Source organism: Lotus japonicus, chromosome 5, assembly GCF_012489685.1.
Source record: "Lotus japonicus ecotype B-129 chromosome 5, LjGifu_v1.2".
Classification (NCBI taxonomy): domain Eukaryota; kingdom Viridiplantae; phylum Streptophyta; class Magnoliopsida; order Fabales; family Fabaceae; genus Lotus; species Lotus japonicus.
This window is the reverse complement of record NC_080045.1, coordinates 31,368,197-31,393,492: the sequence shown is the minus strand read 5'-3', so window position 1 is coordinate 31,393,492 and position 25,296 is coordinate 31,368,197. Positions and strand designations below refer to the sequence as shown.

The 25,296-nt window shown below is 37.3% G+C and overlaps 1 protein-coding gene across 1 annotated transcript; it reads left to right on the top strand.

Moving 5' to 3' along the window:
- Window positions 1-484: 484 nt before the first annotated feature.
- Window positions 485-11,491, top strand: LOC130717865 (probable methyltransferase PMT7). Its single transcript, XM_057568245.1, has 7 exons — window positions 485-866; window positions 1,344-1,758; window positions 3,294-3,583; window positions 4,512-4,895; window positions 9,868-10,114; window positions 10,396-10,534; window positions 11,009-11,491. The coding sequence occupies exons 1-7, from the start codon at window positions 677-679 to the stop codon at window positions 11,165-11,167; spliced, it is 1,824 nt and encodes a 607-aa protein (XP_057424228.1). The 5' UTR covers window positions 485-676; the 3' UTR covers window positions 11,168-11,491.
- The last annotated feature ends 13,805 nt before the right edge of the window (window positions 11,492-25,296 follow it).

Genomic DNA, 25,296 nt, shown 5'->3' with positions numbered 1-25,296 from the left:
GCAGCCGATGCCCGTGGTAGCGAAGCATATGGTCCCTATGGTTTCACTATGCTTAAAATGGTTTATCTTGAAACTGTGAAAAAAATTTCTAATTCTAGACTTCCGATAAGTTTTGGTCATGTATGAGTGGGGTAAGATTAAAAAATATATATCAAATAAAATATTAAGTTTGGATTTCGGGTTAGGTCGGATAAATTTATTTCTAAATCCGACATCCAATCCGAACATAGTTGGATTATAATAAAATCCATCCGATTATTATTTGTTCAATCCAACCCGCATTTTTGCTATGGGATAGGGTTGGGCCGGGCGGGTTCATCAGATCTGCCCGTGCACCTAGATAAATGATATTGATTGATCAGTGAATCTTTTCTTCCCGACTCATATTTTACCTAGCTGAGCTCTTACCACTTAAGTACCATTCGGGCGTGACACGGAATTCTAATTCAAACTAAACAACCACTAAACTAATAAGAAGAAAAAGAAAAAAAGGAAAAAGCGAAGTAAATTTCACCGATCTGAAAGGCTTGGATGCACACAACTCCAAGCTCTCTTTCTCCCTCCACCACAATGCTCAGATTCAGCGTCTTCCTCTGTTTTCTTTCTCTCTGAACCATTTTTACAACGAAATCCAGTTGTTGCAGTGAAGAAGAAGAAGAAGGAAGTAGGAACAAAAATGGGAGGTTTTGCCATTGGTTCTGCCTTTGATTCCAAATCTGGGCAGATTATAATGGCTTCTTTGCTTTTGATGATTGTTTCCTTTTATGCTGGCACCATGTTTGGCAACAATGCTCCCCTTTACATATCTCAGCTCCCTGCCCCTTCTTCTTCTTCAAATTCTACTGCCAACAGTGCCTCATCCAATGGTAAGTAACCTCTTCAGCTCAACTCAAGTTCAATTTTTCGGAATTCTTGATTAGGGTTTCACATTATGGTAGCAATTTCTAATAATTTCATACTAATTTCTCTAAAATATGCTTCTGTTACTAATAATATCAGCTTTTACATTGAGTATTTGATTTTTATTTTAATGGGTAGGAAGATATCAATGTCATTAAGCATTTTCAAATTGTTAGATTCGAGTTAGTGGATATCAATAGTAGTGTCTTCTATTTGGAATGAATGATTTTAATGCTGTAAAACCCAAGTAGCGTGCTCTTCTCCAAATGGTATCAACATGTGATTTATTTAAAGACCTTGATTGAGTTCCAAACAGTTTTCAATTACATATCTGGGGGAGGTATCACTGAGTGTATTATTTGAAAACTTTTGTTGAAAGTTGAAACATGTACTTTCCTATTGCTGCTTTATGACTGATATACGAATATTTCTAACTCTTGTAGGCACTTCCAGATTTGCAAATAAAGTTGCTCTGACTTACCGCAAAACTCCTCTAGTAATTCCTGAAACTGGAATAGATGTATGCCCTTTGAGGTTCAATGAGTATATTCCCTGCCATGATGTTTCGTATGTGGCAACATTGATCCCAAACCTTGATGTTTCTAGAAAAGAAGAATTAGAGAGACACTGTCCTCCACTTGAAAAGCGCTTATTTTGCTTGGTTCCACCACCAAAGGATTATAAAATACCTATCAAATGGCCTATTAGCAGGGATTATGTTTGGCGAAGTAATGTGAATCACACACATCTTGCAGAAGTCAAAGGAGGCCAAAATTGGGTCCATGAGAAAGGCCAGCTCTGGTGGTTTCCTGGTGGTGGTACCCATTTCAAGTATGGGGCATCTGAGTACATAGAGAGGTAGCTGTATTTCACTCATTTCTGTTTCCTATTTTCATTTTCTCTAAGGATAGCTGATGATTTCTTTTTCCTCCAATTAAATAAGCTTATATAGGAAGCATCAGTTGAGGATGATTATATGAAACTGATAAAATGAATTCTTTTTTCAAACAATGCTAGATGTCAATTTTTATCCTTTTAATACTGCTTATGTTGAATATTATTGGATCTATGCAATGATTTAGAATACCAAGAAAAAAAATATAAATTGCGTATCTTTTTGAAGACCAAATGAAATCAACTACCTTCAACAATGAACACTCTAAGACAAGATCTTCCTCTCGTTCTCTCTCTCTCTCTCTCTCTCTTTGGTTGAAACCTTAACAGAAGAGTGTGCAATCAGTGTATCTTGGTTATATGATATGACAGTAATCATAGTTTCCACCTATCATGGACCCTAAGTTACTTGGCCTACACCACAGTTCACCACACTTACTAATTGGGCTCAGCTCCAATAAACATATATACATGGCATCTCAAACCCATAATATATCACATAATTACATCGGTTTCCGAGGAAAGTATTAAATAAAATCTAATACAAAAGTCAATAGAAATTAAAACCCAAAATATTCTAATGGATAAACTTAGCTGTGGTTGGGCCTATGGAATGCCTATCTATGCTTTCAAAGCTTATTTTTAGGCTTATGGCCTTACGATAAAAATCATAACTCAATATGGTCTATAATATGTAAATTGCAACATATATTCAGCCTACAGCTTTGTTGGAAACTGTTATTCATCGGTGCTCCAAAGCAACGATGAGCATGGCATGTATGTATATTGTATGAGTAGTTCAACTGTTTTATAAAGATGCTGATTTTTGTTGTCTTTTCTTAGAGTTGTCTCTCTTTACTCTTTAGGGCTTGTTTGTTTGTATTTTCCAAAAGAAAATGTGTTTTTTTCATTAAAACAATAGAAATGTTAACTGTCAAACAACCACTTATCCCAAAAGCTTAAGCTGTTGGGTAAGGGCTAAATGAATGGTTTTATATTATATTCTAACACGCCCCCTCATGCAAGAGCCCTTTGGGCTTGAAGCATGGATAAATGCACAGGCCCACCTAACATGTGCTTAAATTCCACATTTTAATAGAAAGTGAGGGGAGCAAGGATCGAACTCTAGACCGCTAAGTCATAGAGGCTCTGATACCATGTCAAACAACCACTTATCCCAAAAGTTTAAGCTGTTGGGTAAGGGCTAAATGAATGGTTTTATATTATATTCTAACATTAACATACTACAATAGTTTTGTAAGTTATTTTTGAGAAAAAACTAAATCCTAATAAAAAAGTTGTTTTTGTGCTTTTATCAGAAGCTAAAAAAAGTAGTTCCGAAAAAGGAAAAAAAAGCTCTAAAAGAATGTAACAGAATCACATTTTTAAGCTTAAACTAACAAGCCTTTATTGGGTGCTTTGATCACCGTGGCATATTTATCCTTGGTTGTGTAGTGTGAAACGTGGTAATTAGTTATTTGATGGCTTTACAAATGCAGGCTTGGACATATGATTACAAATGAGGCTGGCGATCTGCGTTCTGCAGGGGTAGTTCAAGTTCTGGATGTTGGCTGTGGTGTGGCCAGCTTTTCAGCTTATCTTCTTCCCTTGAATATAAAAACCATGTCCTTTGCCCCCAAGGATGGTCATGAAAATCAGATTCAATTTGCATTAGAGCGAGGGATTGGTGCTATGATCTCTGCTTTGTCCACAAAACAACTGCCATATCCTACTGGTTCATTTGAAATGATTCACTGTTCAAGATGTCGTATAGATTTTCATGAGAATGGTATTTGGCTTTCCTAATTATGTTTTTATATTGGCATTCAATTGTACCTTTAAATTGGCAGATGATTTCATATTGACAACAAATGTTTGTATATATTAGCTGACAGCTTACTTAATATTTTGTGGTCAAAAAATAAAAATTCAATGTGGTTTATTTACTCTTGTTGAGTAAAATGGTACTTTGGTCTGTCCATAGAAATGTATGTCACTTGCAATTTAGTTGGTGTCAGTATATGTGTACGATTCAGTCCTTACGCAATCCAAACTCGTTTCTTGTTAATGCATGCCTGAGATTGCAACTAGAGTAGCATGAAACAAGTTTGACTCACTTCACTACCAAATTGTGATATTTTCAGGGACCAATATGTCAGTCTATTCTCTATTCATGTATTACTGCGGTGCTCCGAAGTTGCTTGGTTTTGTTTCTGTTTCAGCCCTTTAAAAGTTACTAATTAAGTTGATCACAGGCCAATCAATGCATTGTAACTCATTGTTATAAGTCTTTGTATCTCTTCTTTTAATATTGATCTTAATTATTATGTTTGAAATCTGTCCCTGACCATGTGTTGATAATTTGATATTAATCTCCGTTGTTGATATTTCTTTTGGGGCCGCCATTATGAATTATATCAATTGCTTAGCTGTTGAACTGTGTGACATTTTAACATTGTTTTGGTCTGGTTTGTGCATTCCGTTATACTTCCTTTGTTGGAGAATTATATTTTTAAGATATGACACTTTGAAAGCACTTTGCATTTTTAAGGCTTAAATGCAAGGAATCCCCTCCAACTATTGGTCATTTCAAAACTCAACAACCTGGCACCCTGAACTTTCCAAATCATACACTGATGCGTAAATTTAACCCCATGTGCATGTGCAGGAAAGCCCACCAACCCTCTTATTGTGTTAATTCATTTTGTTTTCTGCAGATGGGGTTTTGCTGAAGGAGTTGGATCGCCTTCTTCGCTTCAATGGGTATTTTGTATATTCAGCTCCACCTGCTTATAGAAAAGATAAAGATTATCCTGTCATTTGGGATAAGTTGGTGAATTTAACTGCAGCTATGTGCTGGAGACTCATAGCTCAAAAAATTCAGACAGCTATATGGATTAAAGAAAATAATCCGTCATGCTTTCAGAAAATGGTAGAACAAAAGCTTATAAATGTCTGCGATGCTGTTGATGATTCTAAACCTTCATGGAATATCCCACTCAAGAATTGTGTACAAGTTAGAAATTCTAACTCAGATTCTTACAAGCTTCCTGCAAGTCATGAGCGCTTTTCAGTGTTTTCTGAATACCTGAACAAGATAGGTGTGCCCCTTCTCTTTAAATAAATGCATGAAGCTAGTTTCCACATTTTACATTTTCCTTCTTAAATTATGCTTTTCAACCTATCAAACTGTTGTGCCTTGTAACACAGCACACATCTAAACTCAGATATTGTCATGAACCAACTATCCTAAAGGTTTAAGTTGGGTGAAAACACAGGAATGATTTTATATTATATTTCTAATAGTCTTTGAGGATTATTGTTTATTGATCTTAAATGATTGTTTTAATGAAAACCTCATATTGTAACATATATCATGTGTTGTTAGAAAATGTCATGACTTTGATTCCAATGTTTATGCTTCTTGATGTATATGGTTTGTTCTGAACAAAATGTTTTCATATAGGCTATAAACAATATTCAGGCCCTAGCTTTTAATAATAGGCAGTTAGGCATAATATGCAGCAGAGTAGAAATTAGCTTTTGCTAACATCATGTTTTGGTTGCAATGTGAGAACTTCATTAGTTGATGCTATTTTAGTTCTAGTTAGATAAAACCGGCTATTCTCAAATGAAAACTGTGATTATTGCCAAAGAATTCCCTCACTTCCTCCTTACACAGTCCAATACAATCGATAACATCCAATCACTACCTCCCCTCTCTTTTTAACTGCCATGGCAGTTACAAACAACTTACCAATTGGGTCATTATTCTACTGGGCCTAACTCTTGCTGTTACAATTATTATTCAACTGGGCCCTAACTCACTCTAAATACTACATTTATTCTAACTAACTTCAGTAGTAACTCGACTTCCTCTAATTGTCCCATTTTCCATCTCTTATAGACTTGGAATATCCTAGGTTTGGGCCTTAATATATCAATACCACTCCCTTAAAATTCACCTTGTCCTCAAGGTGAAGTAACGGAAAGGCCTCCTGCAAAGACCTAGCATGTTCCCAGCTGTTCTCACAAGGCAGCCGATGCCACTGAATAAGAATGTACCAATTCCCTATCTGAGACTGCCGGGTTGACAAAATCCTCTATGGTTGTTCCTCCAACACTTGCTTCAGCATAGGAGATAAGGACTGTGGTCGATGCTAGCCTCCCACTTACTTTATACAAAGGGAAACCTGAAAGATTGGGTGAATAGTGAATCTGTCTATGCTCCAGTAATTCCAATCGATAAGCCAATCCTCTCCTGCACCTTATAGGGCCCATAAAGCCTGGGACTTAACTTTTGATTTTGTCTTTTGGCAAGAGCCTGAAGTTTATAAGGCTGTAATTTAAGAAACACCCAATCCCCACTACGTGAAACTTCACCTCCCTTATGTGCTTTTTAGCTTGATCCCTCATCTTGTCTTGTGCCTGATCAGCCTGTAAAATATCCCTTTCCTCCGATAAACGGGTTCATCTCCTCTACCTTGGTTGGAATGGTAGTACCCTTGAGTAAACCAGGGGGATCTCTACCATATAGAGCCTTGAAAGGGGTCATTTTGCAGGACCCGTTGTCATTGGTATTGACCAGATTTCTGCCCAAGGTGATCTGGCCAGTTCTTCGGTTTCTACCCTGAGAGACACCTCAAATAGTTTCTAAAGTACAGTTTACCACTTCCGTCTGACTATCCGTATGTGGATTCAATTTTTTACCTGGCCTTTAAATAATACCTTCCAAAATTGACTCATCAAAATTGAGTCTCTATCCAATACAATAGAAGATGGAAACCATGCAATTTTACCCTTTCTCTCAGAAACACTGCGGCTATGTCAGATGCAGAAAAGGGATGTCCCAAGGGGAAAAAATGGGCATATTTGGATCCGCCACCACAAAAATGGTGTCTTTACCCTTTGTTCTAGGAAGACCACCAATGAAATCCAGGGAAATCTCAGCCCAGAACTGGGTGAAAACAGATAAAAGTTGGAGCAATCCTTCTGTAGACAAGGTCTCATTTATTCCTTTGACACACTTCACAAGCATTGACATAATCCTGAATTCTTTTCCTCGTTCCTTCCAAATACACCACTGCAGCCACCCTTTTAAAAGATTTGAAGAACCCAGAATGTCCTCTCAATGAGCGATGAAATTCAGTTAACAGCAAAGGAATCTTAGCAGAAGATTTTGGAATCACAAGTTTGTCTTTGTAAAATAGTCTTCCTTGTTTTAATTCATAACCCTGATTTAGAATCAGAATCCTCAGCTAAACATTGCTTGATAGTTTGAAGTTTACGATCTTGCTGAACCTCAAACTCCCACTTTTCTATCTCTTTCGGGTTCCACACACTTAAAGCAGTGAACAACATTTTCCTAGAAAGAGCATCCACGGCTGAATTTTCTTTTCTCAGTGATGAATGATGATAGTGAATTTCGAAACATACCCAATGAGCTTGGTGGCCCATTTAAACTGTTCCTCACTAATTGATCATTGAGGAATTTCAAGCTCATTAGGTCTACGAATTATAATCCTCCTTCCTATTTAGTAATGTCTTCAAAATGCCGTCAATGAAAAAACCAATACATATTTCCTCAAAACAGTCTCAAAACTTCATTCATTAATCCTTGAAAAGCAGAGGGAGCATTGGTCAGCCTAAAAGACATGAGAAGGAATTCATAGTGTGCCTCATGAGTTATAAAAGCTGTTTTATCTATATGTCCTTATCTTGCATCCTAATTTGACGGTATCCTGATTTGAGGTCCAGCTTAGGAAACATGGAAGCTCCTGCTACTTCATCCAATAATTCCTCAATAACTGGTATTGGAAATTTATTGGGAATTGTGATTGGGCCATCTTTTTTCTTAACCAAGATTACAGGACTTGAAAAAGGACTTCCACTTGATCTGATTATTCCAGCTTGCAACATTTCTTGAACCAACTTCTCAATCTCATTTTTCTGATGTTCGTGGCCATATGGCTTGACGTTGCGAATAGCAGAACCTTCTTGTAAAATAATTGCATGATCTTGTCTTCTTTTTCGAGGTATCGAATTGTTGAAGCAACTCCTCCACTGGGCATGGAATTAAAGCATCCCCACTGCTGTTTTCCAGAATACCATGACCATTGCTGTTTTCCAGAATACCCTCACAGTCCAGAACAAACTCCTTCTCCAAAAATTTCAGCATTGATTTTTCTGTTGCTACTGACTTTGATAAAGCTAGTTCTTCTTTGATCTCCACTTCCTTTCCTCCCATCTAGACTTTCATAGTTAAGTTCTCAAAATTTGCTGAGAACACTATTTGACTTGCGTAGGTGATGAAACAACAATAACAAAGTCTTTTGAAGGGTCGGCTACATGGATTAGATGATGCCATAATGTGCTCTCATGAATGAAGTCCAATGGTAGTCCTTGTAACTCTAAGTGTGATTGGCCAAATCTTACTTGGCCTTGTCTTAAATACTTATGTGAATGTTTGATTAAGCTTATGAAAATAGTTTATGACAAGCCAATAAGCTATTTGATCTTTTGATAGGCTTCTTGATAAGCTAATGAATAAGAACTTTTGTGAAAAATGCTTTTTCAGATAAGCACTTATTTAAGTTATTTACCCAAATGCACCCTAAAATCTTTTGATGCTTTGACCTATAGTTTATCTTGGTCTCCCTCAATCTCTAACAAAAGGACTATCATCCATCTAGCCTGCCCTCCTTGCTGACCTATAAGTTCTTTTGAGCTTATTTCGTCAAGTTTTTCATATAAGCTTCTGAATGAGCACTTATGTCATAAATGATTTTTGATATTACACCTTATTTAAGCTGTTTATGCAAACTCACCCTAAATATCTCTTCATCGTTTGACCTATAGTTTTTTCTTGGTCTCCCTCTACCTTGGACTATCCTTCATCTAGTTTTCCCTCCTTACCTACACTTCTATGGGTTTTCTCAGTTTTTTTGATAGGCAAATGTTAGTTGTTAATTGTTAGTAAATTAGTTCCTTCACCAGGATTTGAATCCTGATCCTTCACCCTGCAAATCCCTTCATTTCCCTTAGCTCACCAAGTGAGCTACCCTTCCCCCCCATGGGTTTTCTCAGTACATGCCCAAACAACCTAAGATGAGACTACCATCTTTTCTGCACATCTCCAATGATTTCATTCTTATTCCTATCATTCATTGTAACATTCCCATCTTTGAAGCATTGGTTGGCTACTTACATAACTGATAAGCAAAAAAGAAATATAGTTTCGAGGTGTAGGATTAGTGTAAAAGGTGTGCTCTTGATTTTCTGGATAAATTATTCATATCAACAAATATGTAGTTGAGCACTTCCTCAAATTGTCTATATGATGTCTGTGTTCTCTTGATGATCTTGTACATATTGGTATGGATATAGAAAGACATTCTCTGCTCTGTGTCCTGTTTTTAAGTTGAGATTGGTAAGAATCTATTAGAAATTAGGAGGCCTATACTCAACCACAAAAGCTAGCTCAAGAGTTGAGGTTTGCACTACCCTTATAAAGCTTATCTTGGCTCTATCTCTAGCCAATGTGGGACTTCTAACACACCCCCTCACGTCCAGGATTGAACAGACTGGAACGTGGGATTAACAACGGGTGGCCCAATAATGGGAGGTCTCCACAACAAATGGATCTAGGATAGGCTCTGATACCATATTAGAAATTGGGAGGCCTATACTCAATCACAAAAGCTAGCTCAAGAGTTGAGGTTTGCACTACCCTTATAAAGCTTATCTTGGCTCTATCTCTAGCCAATGTGGGACTTCTAACAGAATCAACACATTCAAATCAAAAGGAAAACTATTGCTTAACCGTTCAATTGGGAATTATAATAAATAAGATAGATATTTGCTCATTGTTACGAATACGAAGGAGAAATGAAAGACTTTGGGCTTCTATTATTAATTACCTCTTGTTTTTAATTGATTAAAACTTGTTTCCTTACGTTTCTTGTGTGTGAACCATCGTAACAAATAGCAGGACTCAGTAAGATAAAACACTCTGGTGCACTCAATTGTCCCTTTCTATATAATCTGATGATCATTTAACCTCCTGAACAACAGGTGTAAGTCCAGATGAATTTACATCAGATACTCTCTTTTGGCAAGATCAGATTCGTCATTACTGGAGATTGATGAATATCAAGGAGACAGAAATACGCAATGTGATGGATATGAATGCCTTTTGTGGTGGATTTGCTGTTGCATTAAATACTTTTCCTGTTTGGGTAATGAATGTAGTTCCTGCAAATATGAACAACACGTTATCTGGAATATACAACCGGGGTCTTATTGGAACTTTCCATGATTGGTAAGGCTTTACGGGTGATATCCTAATTTGTAGTTACTTGTTTAATGTGTATTTATATTTCGAGAAATGCTAGCAACACACTCTTGTGAACAAACTGTTTGACACATTCCATGTTATTGATTTATTTTAAAAAAAGTCAACACATTTTTTGAAAACTGAGACAAATGTGTTTACTTTTTTTAAAGTAGGCCAATCATATGGAGTGTGTTGAGTGTATGACTAGCACTCCTCTTATATTTATTATTAGTTGACTGAAGCTAATATAGAAATCTTTACATTAGGTGTGAGCCATTTTCTAGTTATCCTCGGACATATGATCTTTTACATGCCAACCACCTCTTATCCCGCTACAAAACACAAGGGGAAGGTTGCTTGTTGGAGGATATCATGTTGGAGATGGATCGTCTTATACGACCCCTGGTAATCACTTTTCTGAAAGGTTATCTTCATGGTGCTGTGCATATGAAATCATAGTTCATGTGACTGAAATGAAAATAATGATTTTAGTAAAATCTGATGTAAATGCTTACATATGTATGAAAATTTCTGTTCATGCTTGCTTGATTAGATGCAAAGACATCATTTTACAGAAATGTCCGACCCTGAAGATTTGATCATTTACCATGAGTCCTTTGATTAAACAAAGTGATACGAACTGGATGATAATTGGAGCCTTCTTTCTATTTTGGGGTACAAGACACATAGAATTTATTGTTGCATAATGTAGTTGCAAATATATGTCTATTTGTGTACATATACATTCAACTATGTAAAGAGAGGAAAAGGATTCATTATTTCTCTCCCACCTTAATCCCCTTTTGACCTTATTTCTCCCTATGTTTTTATGGTATGAGTCATAAAGTTCATAACTCGCTGCTCACTTATGATGTGCAGGGATTTATTATCATTAGGGACGAGGAACCTATCTTGTCAAGAATCCAAGAGGTAGCCCTAAAATTCTTGTGGGAGGTAGAGTCACATTTGCTAGAAAACAAAGAAAAGAAGATGGAAACTGTTCTAATTTGTAGAAAAAAGTTTTGGGCAATCGTCTAGGGAGATTTGACTTACAAGCTTCTTCCAAGATGGAATTGTTTTTAAACTCTGCTAATTTGTAATGTGTAAGTGTTCTTTATTTACTTTGTTCATTGCTTGATGATCATTTGGTGTACATGTCTAGAGGGCACAATGTGTAAAATTGTACATGATTTGACTCCCACTTTAGTAAAAAAAAAAAAAAGCCTCCCACTTTAGCGACTAGGAATAGAAAATTTAATTTCCCTGTCCCTGTGCTTTAATCTTTGTTTTTTTTTTGTTCTTTCTACATGCATGAATATTAAAGATAAATGTATAAATCAAGTTAGTTTGGAGTCTCTTTAATTTGAAGCTCTTGTTACAATAATTAGCCTTCCAAAGTAAGTCTTTAAAATGGCTATAATTAATGTAATAATATTCGGGTGATATTAATGTCTATGCTGGCTTTTATCGAATGACGACTCAATTAATATAGTATAAATTATAGGATGATAATAATAATCTAGATGTGAATTTTAGAGGACAAAATGTGAATTATAACTATTGATTAAAAAATTAATGATTAGAAAGTTATAAAAAATGTAATTTTTACTTTTTTTGTTCAGCAGTTTGAAATATTAAAATGCATTCTTCATCCAATAGCATTCAAATCTTTATATGTAAATAGTCAAACAACTACTTTCTTTTATCCAAAGAAACCACTTCTAACCAATTAACACAATGGTTTAGCACTTCATTCTTTAAACAAGTGATTGGGGGTTCGATTCTTAACTCTTTTTAATGGAAAAAATTCATTGGTCAGCAGTCTCTACTGCTTAGCGTGTTGACCGTGGGGTTGAGAGCCAATATAGTATAGAGCGATGTCACTAGCGAAGAAATGAGTTTATGCGCTTTCTTTACTACAACGCTCTTTCTCGCGTCTCGGATGGGATTCGTATTTTATGCTCTTCATTTCCCAGCCGTATTCATGACAACAGAGTTTTCATGTTCTCTTCTTTCTTTTTCATGCTTTTAATTACTGACTTAATTAGGTGAGGGATTAGTTTAGGTTAAAGGGTTTTTAATTCCTTTAATTTCTTTTTTTTAAATTAAAAAAATAACACCTGGCCTCATTAATCCCACGTGACCATGTCACATGGGGCCACCGGAGCTCCGGCGTTGACCAGAGTTCCGGAGGGACCAAAACCAAACCTTTTGACAGGTTAGGGACTAAAGCCCGCATTTACTCCAACGAGGGACCAATGTCAAACATATGGTAAATGTTAGGGACCAAAAACTTATTTAAGCCTTAAATATTTGAGTGTTTATATTATATTATTTTATGTTATATTCCTGACTCGAACCCTATTGCGAGTCATGAAAATTATTTATATGATAATTAAGTTCAGGGTATGACTAAGGACGTTACTGTAGTCAGTTTAAGTGATAGCACGAGTCGTGTTCGCATCGGACTAAGGTCGAGAGTGTCCGAAAAAGGCTAATTCCGCTCTTAGAGCACCGTTTAAGAGAAATTTAGAATTAGAGGAAAAATAAGAACCTCAGGGTATTTTTCCATTGACCCGTTTTCCATTACAGAACTTTCGACTGTATGCACGATAGGATTCACTTTCCGGAAATCCGTCGAAGGATTATTTTGTCTTCATAGAGGCTCGATTTGAGACCCTGTGTGAAAGGTTTTATGTTTGGAGCTTCTAACAAAGTTTCCATCCGCATTGTCTCATATCTTTCGACGTTTGTGATCTTTTTCCAGAAGGACGTTTTGTCATCCGACGTCAACTGCAAAAAGTAGTTTTTCGGCGTATTTTGATCCCTACTGCGTTTGGATCGTTTTCTTCAATTAAAATAACATCATTTTGAGTTTTGGCACTCTGTCGCCAAACACTTACTTAAAATCAGCAGATGAAAGTACCGAAACGCCCGGACTCGCGAAATCTTTCTTTTTCTCATTTTCCCCTCACCTATAAAAAGGGGAAAATGATATTTTCTCTCATTTCCTCCCATCAAGGCCGCGAGTTTGAGAGAGAGAGAGAGGAGCTTAGATTTTCTGATTCTTGTCCGATCGTCGTGATTTCAGTTTCATTGGATCGACACCGAGGTAACCTTCATCATCCTTACCTCTATTTCTTTGTTCTTATGTCGTTTTCCATGTCTTTATGTGCTCAAAGTTTGGAGCAAAATGTCAAAATGTCTGATAGCTTCAATTTTTCTTTTCAAGTACCTTCTATACTAACCCAACATGCTATATTCATGATCTGTGCGCTTGGTTTTTCACCAAGTCGCCGTCTATCTGAAATCTGAGCTAAAAACCAATTTTTACTCAACTATTGCTTTTTGAAGCTTAAGCCTTAATATTTCTTAATTCCTTTGAGATTAGTTGTTTATAAAGACCTTGTTTATCTCTATTCAAAATCTATTTCGAAAAATATTGACTTTGAGTTTTTGGGCAATTTTATTGGACTAGAAAGCCCTTAATCTAGTTTTAGCTTCCGTAATTGTTTCGAGTATTTCCCTACCCTAGATATTACCTAAGAATACCTAGGAATTTAATTAGATCGAAGAAAAAGTTCGGGAAACTCTGTTTTTGCTAGTGGCCAAAACTTGTTGGAGTGGTACTGTGTCCAAAAATAGTTTCTGGGTTTGTATGGCCTGAGCTATAGCGTAGCTCTTTCAGTTTTCAAAATTTTGTCTTTGGTTTCGTGTCATTCCGAGTTATGTAGCTCGAGTTATGCGCGTTTTAGCGAATAAAGGTCTTGTTGTCCATTCGTGCCTAAATTTCGAACTCTGAAGCTTCAAAAGCTTTTTCAGGTTTCGATTAGTGTTATTGGATTGTATTGTTTCTTAGTGACTAAGAAATGATATTTTGCTTAAGGTTTGGAATGAGTTAAGCTGAGGAAAGAGGTTTTTGAGCAAGCTGTGAGGTTCACAACGGAGGAGGACGCCCCGGGGAACTGGCTGAATTCGGGAGCTTGATTTTGGATCGGACTGTGATATCGAGCTTGGAAGGAGAATAAAACGTTAGGGTAACTCAGTATAGAAGTGTCTTTGAGTCCTGCCTGTTTTAATTGCACTGCTTGTGTTTGAGATGAAGGTGTTTAGCTTGATGGTTTTGGATTGAAATGTTAGCATGTTTTGCTCATGGTGATTGTTTCTGATGCTTTTGCCAAATGTTTTCTGAGGTTTCGACCATTGTTAAACCTTGAGGCTTACGCCTTCGATTTCTGGGGCTTAGGCCATTGTTCATTGCTTAATGATTGATTTGAGGAGCTAGTATGCATAATTGGATTGACTTATGCTTGTTGAAATTATGAATAACATAGGGTACTCTGACTTGATTATTGGATTGAGAATTGTTGATTAGATTGTTGTTGACTAACTTAACATATATGGCTTCGACCTTAAGTGGCAGATAAGTGGTTTTTGTTCCACGTGACTGTCCCGTCTTGAGAGACGCCAAAGTGGAAGATCAGGGGTTTTTGTTCCACGTGACTGTCCCGTCTTGAGAGACGCCAAAGTGGCAGATCAATGGTTTTCGTTCCAGGTGACTGTCCCATCTTGCGAGACGCTTTTGATTCGACCCATCTTGGTAGTAGCACATAGTCGCACTACAGGGCACAACTTTTGGATTCATTGATATCTGATTTAAACCTATGTTGTGGAGTTTTTTGATATCTAATTTAATTTCATGTTGTTGATTCTGTTGATATCTGACTTGATTTTATGTTGTTGATTCTGTTGATATCTGACTTAATTCTCTGTTGTTGATTCTGTTGATAACTGATTTAATTCTATGTTGTTGATATTGTTGATATACGATTTGATTTCACGTTGTTGGATATATGTCGTCATCTATCTTGAATTAGGTTGCTAGCTTATGTGTCATGTTATGCACTTAAATTCGAAAAGCATGTTTTTTTTCTTTTATGTGAAGTAATTGTATGGAGTTAACACTTTCTATTTTGCTAGCTACTTGTTGTTTGGGCGCGTAACGCTATTAGGAGATGGAGGATCTTCGATGAAGCTTATCCCATCTACGAGTCGGAGATGAGGACTTGAAGAACTGTAGAAGACTTGAAGAGTAGATTCGGGTGTAAGGCTAGAGCCTTGGGATAGAGAGCTTACCATTATTGGTTAAAACTTACATAAGGAATTTATTGACTTATGATGACCCTATTTTAGTAGTGTTTTTAGGGTCATTTCTTTGTTAGTTTTGAGTCTTTTTGTTGAGTCTCATGTAGTGTTTCATGCATTCTCATGCATTTTTATCTTTCTTTGTGTTTTTACTTTGTTTTGGAAATTTTGTAGTTTTATAGGGACCTTTCTTGCATTTTAAGTAAGTTTAGGACTTGCATATCTTTTCTATTTTAATTGAGGGTTCTTAATGCTAATAAACTCTTGGAGCTCCTAGATATTTTCCTTGCTTTGTGTCTAAGTTACCAGGTCTGAAACTGATGAAGAAAGAAGGTCAAGAGGCTTGGAGAATTGAAGGGAGGCTTAAAGAGGAGTAAAGAAGAAGTTTAAAAGGTTTTCCAGCGTGCATAGAGCGCCTAGGCGTGCTCCATTGGCGTCTGCGCCTAGGCGCCAATTGAGGTTGTTGGTTCTGTTCTAGGGGAATGGAATTGGCGCCTAGGCGTGCTTAATTGGCGCCTAGGCGCCAATTACCTCCAGTAGCCACTGTTGGCCATTTTGAATTGGCGCTCAGGCGTGCTTAATTGGCGCCTAAGCGCCCAGACTCGTGTTTTTTGCCTATAAATAAGGCTTTGGTCATTTTCTTTGATACACTTAGTCATTTTACACATTTTAGATCAAGTTTAGAAGCTGAGGAGAACCTTGGGGCTTGTGAGAGGCTTCCATCTTGTTATTTTTCTCAGGTTCTGTACATTTCTTTGTATGGATTCACTAGCCAGGAGTGGCTAGTTTTCTTTTTGTTTTGGGTTTAAGTGATTCTATGAAACTCTAGTTTTCTAGATCCTATCTCTATGCATGAGTTCTTAATTTAACCTTGTATTTAAATTTCATTATGCATGATTAGCTTGAGTGGACACTTGCTATAGACTAGATTATAATCAAAACGAAAGTTTGTTATAATTTAGGGACATGAATTGAAATAGATCCTTCTATGCTTGCTACTAGGAATAGAGGAAGGGTTGGGTTTTGTTGGCCTGAATTTGTATGCTAAAAACCTCAAATGAATGATTAAGTGCACAAGGAATTGAGCTTAACTTTTAGTTTGAGAGAATTGCTTATGTGAGGAATCAATAAGTAAGTATATAGGCTAAAGCAACAAGGAATGAATCAAGGTTTCACATGCATAGGATAGGTAGACTTGAGTGGATTAGATGATCGAAAACTCAAGGCATTTTAATCAATTGTTATTTTCAACACTTTCAATATTGCTCTTTTGCAACCCTTTTGTCACCAACAACCAAAATCAATTTCAGAATTTTAGTGCTTTCAAAACTTGCAAACTTTAGGCTTAAATTCATAATTCTCACTCACAATCCCTATGGTTCGATATTTTAAAACCCGGAGGTTTCTGTACACTTGCAGATTGACCAACAACTTATATTTGAGGTTCCGGGTAGGTTCCGATACGTTGCTTTCCTGCGTTTTCCTGAAGTGGAAATCGTAGGGAGTATGTCGGATTTATGGTGTCATTGCATAATAGATTCCTTGTTGAATCTGGTACTCTTTGTTAGGTTTTGTAGGATGTGTTCTTTGAGATGCAAGTAAATAACATAAGAAAGGGGGGTCTGAATTGTATTCTTGAAAATCACTTTTAAATACTTAGGTTTTTGAAAAGAATATTAGTTCTTGAAAATGTTTAGTAAAACTTTTTGTAAACCGTTTAGTGCAGCGGAAATATAAGCAGTATAAAGCAGACGATTAGCACACAGAGATTTATACTGGTTCACCCTAAACGATTGGGCTACGTCCAGTACTTGGCCACCACCAAGATTTTCACTAGCAAGTTTCAAGGACTTCTCCAATACAAGTATTCTCAAAGACTTCTCCCACAAGTATTATCACAGACTTCTCCAAGTATTCTACAAAGCTCCTCCTACAAGTATTGTACAGGACTTCTCCTACAATCTTTTCAAGATTGTTTTGCTCTATAAGGTTTCTCTTCGTACAAGAGTAATGGTAGAGAATTTAAAGCACTTGAACTCTAAGTATTTGGGTTCAGATTTAACTTTGGATCACTCAAGAGTTCTAGATCTAAGAGAGAAATGAATGAGGTGGTTTGACTCTTTTAAGGTACGAGGTTCTCTCTTTTACTTAGCAGATGTAGTGGCTGGGATTTGACACTTAGGAATTTTTCTGCTTTGAGCTTTGAAGAGTGTTGAAATTAATGCTTTGAGTTCTTGTGCTTACAGCATTAATTCTCTTAGTCTTGATTCTCCATGTTTGCCTTAAATACTCGCTTGCTAGTGTTGTAGCCGTTGAGAGACAAGATCTAACAGTTGTTCTAGTTGTTGTGAGATGAAATCCATCCGTTGATTCAAAGGCTTCGGTTGGTAGCTTCATTGAATGCATGCTCAGACTCAAGTCTATCCTTTAGCCAAAAAGGTAATGTTTGTCAGCTAGTAGGTGGCAATAGACTTTGGCTACTTTTCAGACATGAGAGAATTGGGAAATATGATGTTGATAACTTGTCATTTTCCCTTGTTCGTCAGCGCGCCTTTAGCTAAAGCAACATATCTTCATGTGATCTCTTTTAAACATAAGTCAATTGGTCTCAATCTGACTTTTTCTTTGGCGCCTAAAATTTGTCTTTAATTTTTCTGATTGATGAGTTGGCTTTGGACGGTCAGAACGAATGTGCCTTGACTTGAAAATTTTTTGCGTGCCAGACAGTCTTGTGAGTTCTGAAGCTTTTTCTTTTTGTAGCGATTAAACGTTGAAGCATTTCGTGCAAATTGAATTTCTCCTGAAATTCAAATTAATTGAGAAGCTTAGTTGCCAATTAGATGCTTCTATAAAAATTGTTATGATCAAAATTAGATTTTAAAACGTTATGATGCGTTTGAACTTAACATTCTTTTGTTCTTACCTTCGGGTACTTGCCTTAATCAATGCTAGATGTAATTTGATTTACAGTTGGGGGTGGGGCATGAAATGTTTTGGAAATGCTTTGAAGAAAAAAAAAAAACCCATATACTAGCTTTTATGAATCCTTTTGGAAAACGTTGCATATTTATTTTAGCAGGTTACTATGGTGACCCCTGAAAGTCGGGGCGTTACACAACCCATCCTAGGGACCAAAACTAACAGAGTCCAAACCCAAATCCCCAACCTTCAATCAAACCGATCCTGAAATTCTTACCCTCTCCTCTAAAAAAAGATTGAAACTTTAATCAGAAAGCAAAAGATCCATAAACCTAATTTCTCCCAACAATGAACTGAATCCATACAGAGATCGGGATATCATCATATCCGAGTCAAGGATGAGAACAATCATAAAACTGCTTTCAGTACTCGCTATGGACACTACGAGTATCTGGTTATGTCGTCTGGAGTCAGAAACGTTCCTGTAGCATTCATGGATTACATAAATAGGATTTTTAATCCATTTATGGATCATTTTGTAGTCGTGTTCATTGATGACATCCTGATCTATTCTAAGAGTTAACAGAATCCTGATCTATCATGTGGGGTTTCATGTCAAAGTTTGAACATTTTTTTCATTTTGGTTCCTTCAAAGTTCAATGTTTAGGTTTACAGGAAGGGGTTGTAAGAGTAGAGGGGGATGGAGTAGGAGGTTACATGGCTTTGATTGCAAGGGTGAGTTTATTGGTGGTTGTAGCTTTGACGTCGTGGAGAGAAGGTCGAGTCAATGTTGTTTCGTAGTAGTTTGGGGGTTCTCATGGTGTTTGGATTGAAGGCATGGGGAAATGATGTTAGTTGAGAGCTTGAAAGTGGTGGGTGGAGAAGATGGTTGTGTTCGAATGGTGGGGATTACTCTTTTTGGGTTTGGCTCCTCTAAAGTGAGTCGACTCACTTTACAAGATAAAAATAAGCATCATAATCATTAATAGTGATTACTGAATACCTACTTTGAAAAAGTCAATGAAATAGCTCAATTAATTGTTATGATGCTCACTTTAGAGGAGCCAGACCCACTCTTTTTTATTCTTGTTTTGGTTCTCTTTTCTTGCCTTGCTTTTTCCATATGAGAAATTCATATCTCTTGGCTTATTTTATAGGTTTCAATGTTCTTATGGTGACCAACAAGGTATAGCACAACAGGTAGATAATTGAGCTCTTTAAGCATCTTATCAAGAGTTAGATCTCTAGGCGGAGTGTATGAAGAAGGATAGGGAGAGACCTACCCACTTAATATTTTTTTTATAAGCCAAAAAATGCATTAAAGAGATTACAAGGGGTACTCCAAGCCCTTATCACATAGACAAAACAAAAAACTGTAAAAACAATCCAAAAAACACAAATATGCAGCAGCAAAAAAAGCTTCAAAAGTAAATAACCCAATTTATGTGATCTCAAAGTCTCAAGGGGACTAATCTTGAGTGGGGTGCAACAAAAAAAATTGTTTATGGTGAAGAAGATGATGAGATAAAAAAGATGGTAAAGATGAAAAAGAAGTAGAAAATTTAGATATATGTTTTAATAGGGGATGAGTATTTCATAAATTAGTGATTATTATTTTTACATTTTTAGTTAATTTAATTATTAATTATACACGCAAAAATTAATTTTTGATAAAAAATTACACATGAATGTGTCACATAGGACTAGTGAGCACACATGACAATGTGGCTGGAGCTCTAGCTCCGGCGAGAACTAAAGTAGGCTATTTTCTAAATCGGAGGGATATGCTTTTAGAATTTTACGTCAAGGAGGAACTAAAATTGAAAGGTAATTGTTATTGCCACCCCCTCTCATCTAATTCCACCCCTGTCATGTTTTCGATGTAAGACCATGGTTTTGGTTCTGTTGTACATCTCTAGGTTTTGATGATAGCAAGTATATATTTGGTGATGAACAATTTTGGTACTCTAACGTTTGTCTGTTATGTGTTTTGACAAACAGGTTCTGATTCTGATTGATCAGAAGTCAAAGACCAAACATTGACCAATAATCCTCTTCTGCACTCACTACGTTCTGATGAACGGTAGTTCATTCCTTCAGAAGTTCTGAAGATGAAGCTCTGATAATGGGTTCTGGAGATCAAGTGCTGAAGACTCTGAAGACCAGATGTTCTGAGTGAACGGTCAAAGACTCTAAAGACCCAAAGAAAGTTGGTTCTGAAGACCAGAAGTTCCGAGTGAACGGTCCAGATGCTGAAGACTTGAAGTTCTGAATATCCAAGCAAACTCATGACTCTGATTAGAAGCTTCACTTGTTCCAATGAGAAGCGCCTCTGAAGATCAGAAGTCAAAAGCAAAAGGCAAGGGTCACTATAACAAGCACAAGTGCTATGTACTATTATGACCGCCTACCTAACGAGGATCAGCCATAGCAGGCTCTGGAATTTTCAGAATTTCCCTCCAACGGATATATTCTTTCAATGGAAAAATCACTCAAGGCTTGGAGTATATATAGGCTGAAGAAAGGAAGAAATTGCTAAGAAACTCATTGCAATCAAATACACTCAGCGAATACCTTAGCAATCTATTTCTTCATTGTTCTAAATATGTTTGCACGTTGCTTGTTTGGAAGCACTTCATTGTAAACCCAAACTTTGATAATACTGTTTGTAATTCCTTAAGGGACCAGGTTAGGTCAGAATCCTTGAGAAGACTAAGACTTGTGTGTCTTAGTGGTTGATAGTTCTTAGGTGTGTTAGTCACGTAGCAAGTTGTGCTAGTGCAGTTGTAACAACCTTTGATTAGTGGATTACCTTCCTTCAACAAAGGAAGAAATCACCTTAACGGGTGGCCTGGAGGTAGCTTGAGGATTTGTTCAAGTGAACCAGGATAAAATCACTGTGTCCTTCTCTTTTTTTTCTTTGCACCTTTATTTCTTTGAAACCGAAAGATTTGCTTGAAATCTTAAAGGAAACGTTTTTATTGCAAAACTCTATTCAAACCCCCCTTTCTAGTGTTTTTCATACCTTCATTCGAAACCCCAAAATACCGTTAAAATTTGTTGCCTACGCACTTTGTAACTGCGTAGTCCACGCACTTTGGAACTGCGTGGATCACGCACTTAGTACATGCATCTACTACGCACTTTAAGGTGTGTCACAGGGCAAGTCAAAACTGAACATGTGCATAATCCGAAACTTCCACTTTCCCAAACTCTCAATTCCCAATTAAAGCACATGTTACACACTAATTTGACTGTTAAAGAGTGTTTACTTGAGTTTAATGAGGTATATTTCACAACCCAAAAATCCTAAAGAATGATATTCTAGTGTATGTTAGTTATGAGTAAATTAATTTTAGGGATTTGAGCTCAAATTTGGGGATTTTATGGCTGCTCATGGTTAATAGAGAGCTAAATTAAGTTCCTAAAGAGTTGAAATTTGTTGCTGGCGTTCATATTTGCCGATCGCTGACTCGTCCGGGCATCTTGAAGTTGTTGGGAGCGCTCATCTTGATCCTTCATAGTTGTGAGTGATTTATGACCATTGTGGCATATTTTTAATTACTCTATGTTTATGGTTTTGACTATTTTATTATAACTAGAAGTTTTCTATTTATTTAAAATTGGGGGAAACATCTTTTCACTTGACTATCTTTTTATTGATTTAATTGAGGATATGCATTTGAATAAATATTTTTGAGAAGGTTTATGAGTTGTTACAAGCTATGAGGTTACAAACTTTGTGTATTGAACCTATTGATATTGAGAATGGCGTTTTGATGAGAATCGATGACTATTGAGAACAATCATGTTACTTTCATATGAGTTGATTATGGTTTGGAAATTGAATTTTTGGGGATCCTTCATCGAACCCCGTAGCCGTTAGCGGTGGTAACGACCTTGGTGCACCTAGCTAGTTTGATTCGTGGAGGAGAGGGTTATCCGTTAGATGGAGCCGCCAGAGTGTACGGAAAGGGCTATCAACGAGATGTAGCTGCCCCCGATGAGATTGATGAAAATGACATGATTCCGGGTGGAGAGGGCTATCCGTTAGATGGAGCCTCCCCTTGGATAAGATAACCCTTAGGAGGAAAGGGCTATCAATGAGATGTAGCTTCCCCCGATGACACGATGTGACTTGAGAAAGGAAAGGACTATCCGTTAGATGGAGCCGCCCCTAGAGGAAAGGTCACCCCGTAGGAGGAAAGGTCACCCCGTAAGAGGAAAGGGATATCAACGAGATGGAGCCGCCTCATGATTCTGGTTATCTCATGTGTGACCTGTTATTGTATTGAATTATTGAATTTGATTTATTTTTATAAATGGAAATGATTTAATGGTATTCTTTAATCCTTGAAGTTTTCCTTATGTTAAAGTGACATTTATTTGAGTTAGAAAAACATGAAGCTTTTATCGCAACGTGTACAATTTTCTAGAAGTGATTTGGGTTACTTGATTCAATCTTTTGTCATATATTTCCTGTATTTTAAATAGAACAAATTGTGCTTATGATGATCCCCTTCTAGTTCATGGTGGTTAATAGGCTCTCACTAAGTCTTTGTGACTCACCTCTTCCTTGTTTCCATTTCAGATTCGCAGGCAGCTGAGTAAGAGGCTGCTTCAGTTGCAGATTGTACAATAACTTCTTTTTTTGGTAGGCCTCCTTTGATTGGTGGCCATGATGATGTCTTTTGTTGATCTTTTGGTATTCTGCAACTATAGGGAATATGTAATAGTCGTATTTTGTAAAGTGTAACAACTCTGATGTACTTCATGATGTTGCTTCTTGGATGTTGGATATGTATATATTTGGATCCTTTGCTGGATTTTAAACCTCATTGGCAGGTCTTGTCTTTTTGAGAAATGTAGAAATACAAAGGAAATGTTTTCGAGTTATCGTTTAAACTTGTTTATTTTTACAAGTGATATTATGGAAATGAGTTGTGTGGAATCAGGCTTGCTAGGCTATGGTAATAGCTTATGCGCCAGTCACGGTTTAGGTTTTGAGTCGTGACATATAGAAGTAAGGATTTTTTTTCATTTTTGATGGAGATTTATACTCCTCACCCTTGTAACACCCCGATTTCCAGGTGTCACCGTAGTAAACAAAAAGAAGCTTTACGCGGAAAACATGTAATTTTTTTTTTTCGTTTGATTCCTTTTAAATAAAGCGATAGAAAGTAAAGACATAACTCAACACTAACTAACCAATATACAAATATATACATAAGTACAGCCTCAGCTTCACTCTCCCGTCACGCGCACTCGCAGTGACTCCAAAGTAATGTGCCCGTAGGCAAATATTTACAGATCCAGAAGTGTGAGTAAGAAAGTTTATAATTACAACCCACAAGGAGAAAGTCGGCCTCAAAATGGCCTAAGCAAAGACCCCTATGGTCCGACTGACTCACTGTGATCCCTCAGTAAGAGAACCACACAAAAAGTCATGCGTCGGGAACCTACCCTGTCCCAAAAGCAAACGAATCAGAGCTCTACACAAAATATGACGCCTGCCTAAACCTACCCTTCCAGTACCGAGTCCACCGCGAACTGAAGTTGACAAGTTGAAGCTCAGCTCCATGCGTCGTAGAACTCCTATCGTCAGACGTCCACGCTCGTCAGTCCAGTCCTCCATCTCAAACCTGATCCCCCCCGAGGGAGAGACCATCAAAAACCAGTCGGCCATCGACATCTGGCAGCAGGCCGACCGCCCAAACACAAACATGCAACCAAAGCCAAGGCGCTAGGGTCAACTCACGGAAATAAGTAGATATACACTCAACAAACTCAACATGTGATATGGGGTATAGATACATATGTTGTTATATAAACATATAGATAATCCTAGCATGTTATGGCTCTAACATTGCTTCAATAAATCAATCAGCACGCAATCCCAGTCAGAATGAATGTATGCGTGAAATGCAATCATGATCCGAATTTGTGACGCGTTCCCGTTCGCCACAAGTGAAGCATTCCCGTTCTTCACTATGGATGAACCATTCCCGTTATTCATCCTGGATGAACCATTCCCGTTATTCATCCTTGGTGAACCATTCCCGTTATTCACCATATGATGAACCATTCCCGTTATTCATCATTAATGCAGGGTGAACCATTCCCGTTATTCACCATGAGATGCACAGGTGAACCATTCCCGTTATTCACCCGATTGATGCAATATGGTTAGCCAAACAACGAATCGTCCTTACCACGTAAGTGTTTAGCTCAAACCCAAACTCACAACAAACCCAAGAGTTAGTGTCGGTCAATACAACACAACTCGGAGTAAGTGTCGGTCAATACAACACCACTCCACCCACAAGAATACACAAGGGTCTAGTGTCGGTCAATACAACACAGCCCAAACATCAAGAGCACTAAGTGTCGGTCAATACAACACAGCTCCAACAACAAGATAACCCAAGGGATTAGTGTCGGTCAATACAATACAACTCCCACCACAAAACCCACAAACAAAGCCCAGAGTCTGTGCCGGTCAATACAACACGACTCGAACAACACTCCCAAGAGTACTAGAGTACTCGGTGACTTTCAATCATCACCATAGCTCACCTTAGTGGCTTTCCCAATTCCAAAACTCTCCAAACCCACAACAGAGTCGACTTTTCCCCGTCTTTCGCAATCAATTTATCCTTTAGTTCTCCTATGATTATTCGTTTAGTAAAAACGTTTCGAATTGAATTAGTCAGGTTATGAGTTTATTTCTCAAAGTCTAAGTCTCCCAAAGTCTCTAGTTTTCGAAATTCTATTCATTCTAGGTTTTCCGAAAACCAACCACCCAAAAGAAGTTTCCCGGGGAAAGTCTAAGAATACGAACAAATACCAATGAATGGCTAAGTCTCAAACCCCACGTTTGGACTTGCCCAGGGTTGTTCACCCAACCCGAATATCAAAGATCACCAGATCAATGAATCTCCACTCCGAAGTTGCGTCAAAACGCTCAATCCAACAAAAGCACAACATCACAAGTTATGGAAAAGCATCATAACATCAACTCATCATCATAAACAACATCAGATAAAGCATAAGTCGAATTTATCGACGCCTATCATGCAATCATAGCTAAATAGCAAGTTGCC

Bases quoted from the DNA above. Each gene is read 5' to 3' on its own strand.
- LOC130717865 (XM_057568245.1), top strand. From the start codon at position 677: ATGGGAGGTTTTGCCATTGGTTCTGCCTTTGATTCCAAATCTGGGCAG. The intron at 1,759-3,293 runs GTAGCTGTATTT...TTACAAATGCAG, and splicing joins GCATCTGAGTACATAGAGAG to GCTTGGACATATGATTACAA. The intron at 10,115-10,395 runs GTAAGGCTTTAC...TCTTTACATTAG, and splicing joins ATTGGAACTTTCCATGATTG to GTGTGAGCCATTTTCTAGTT.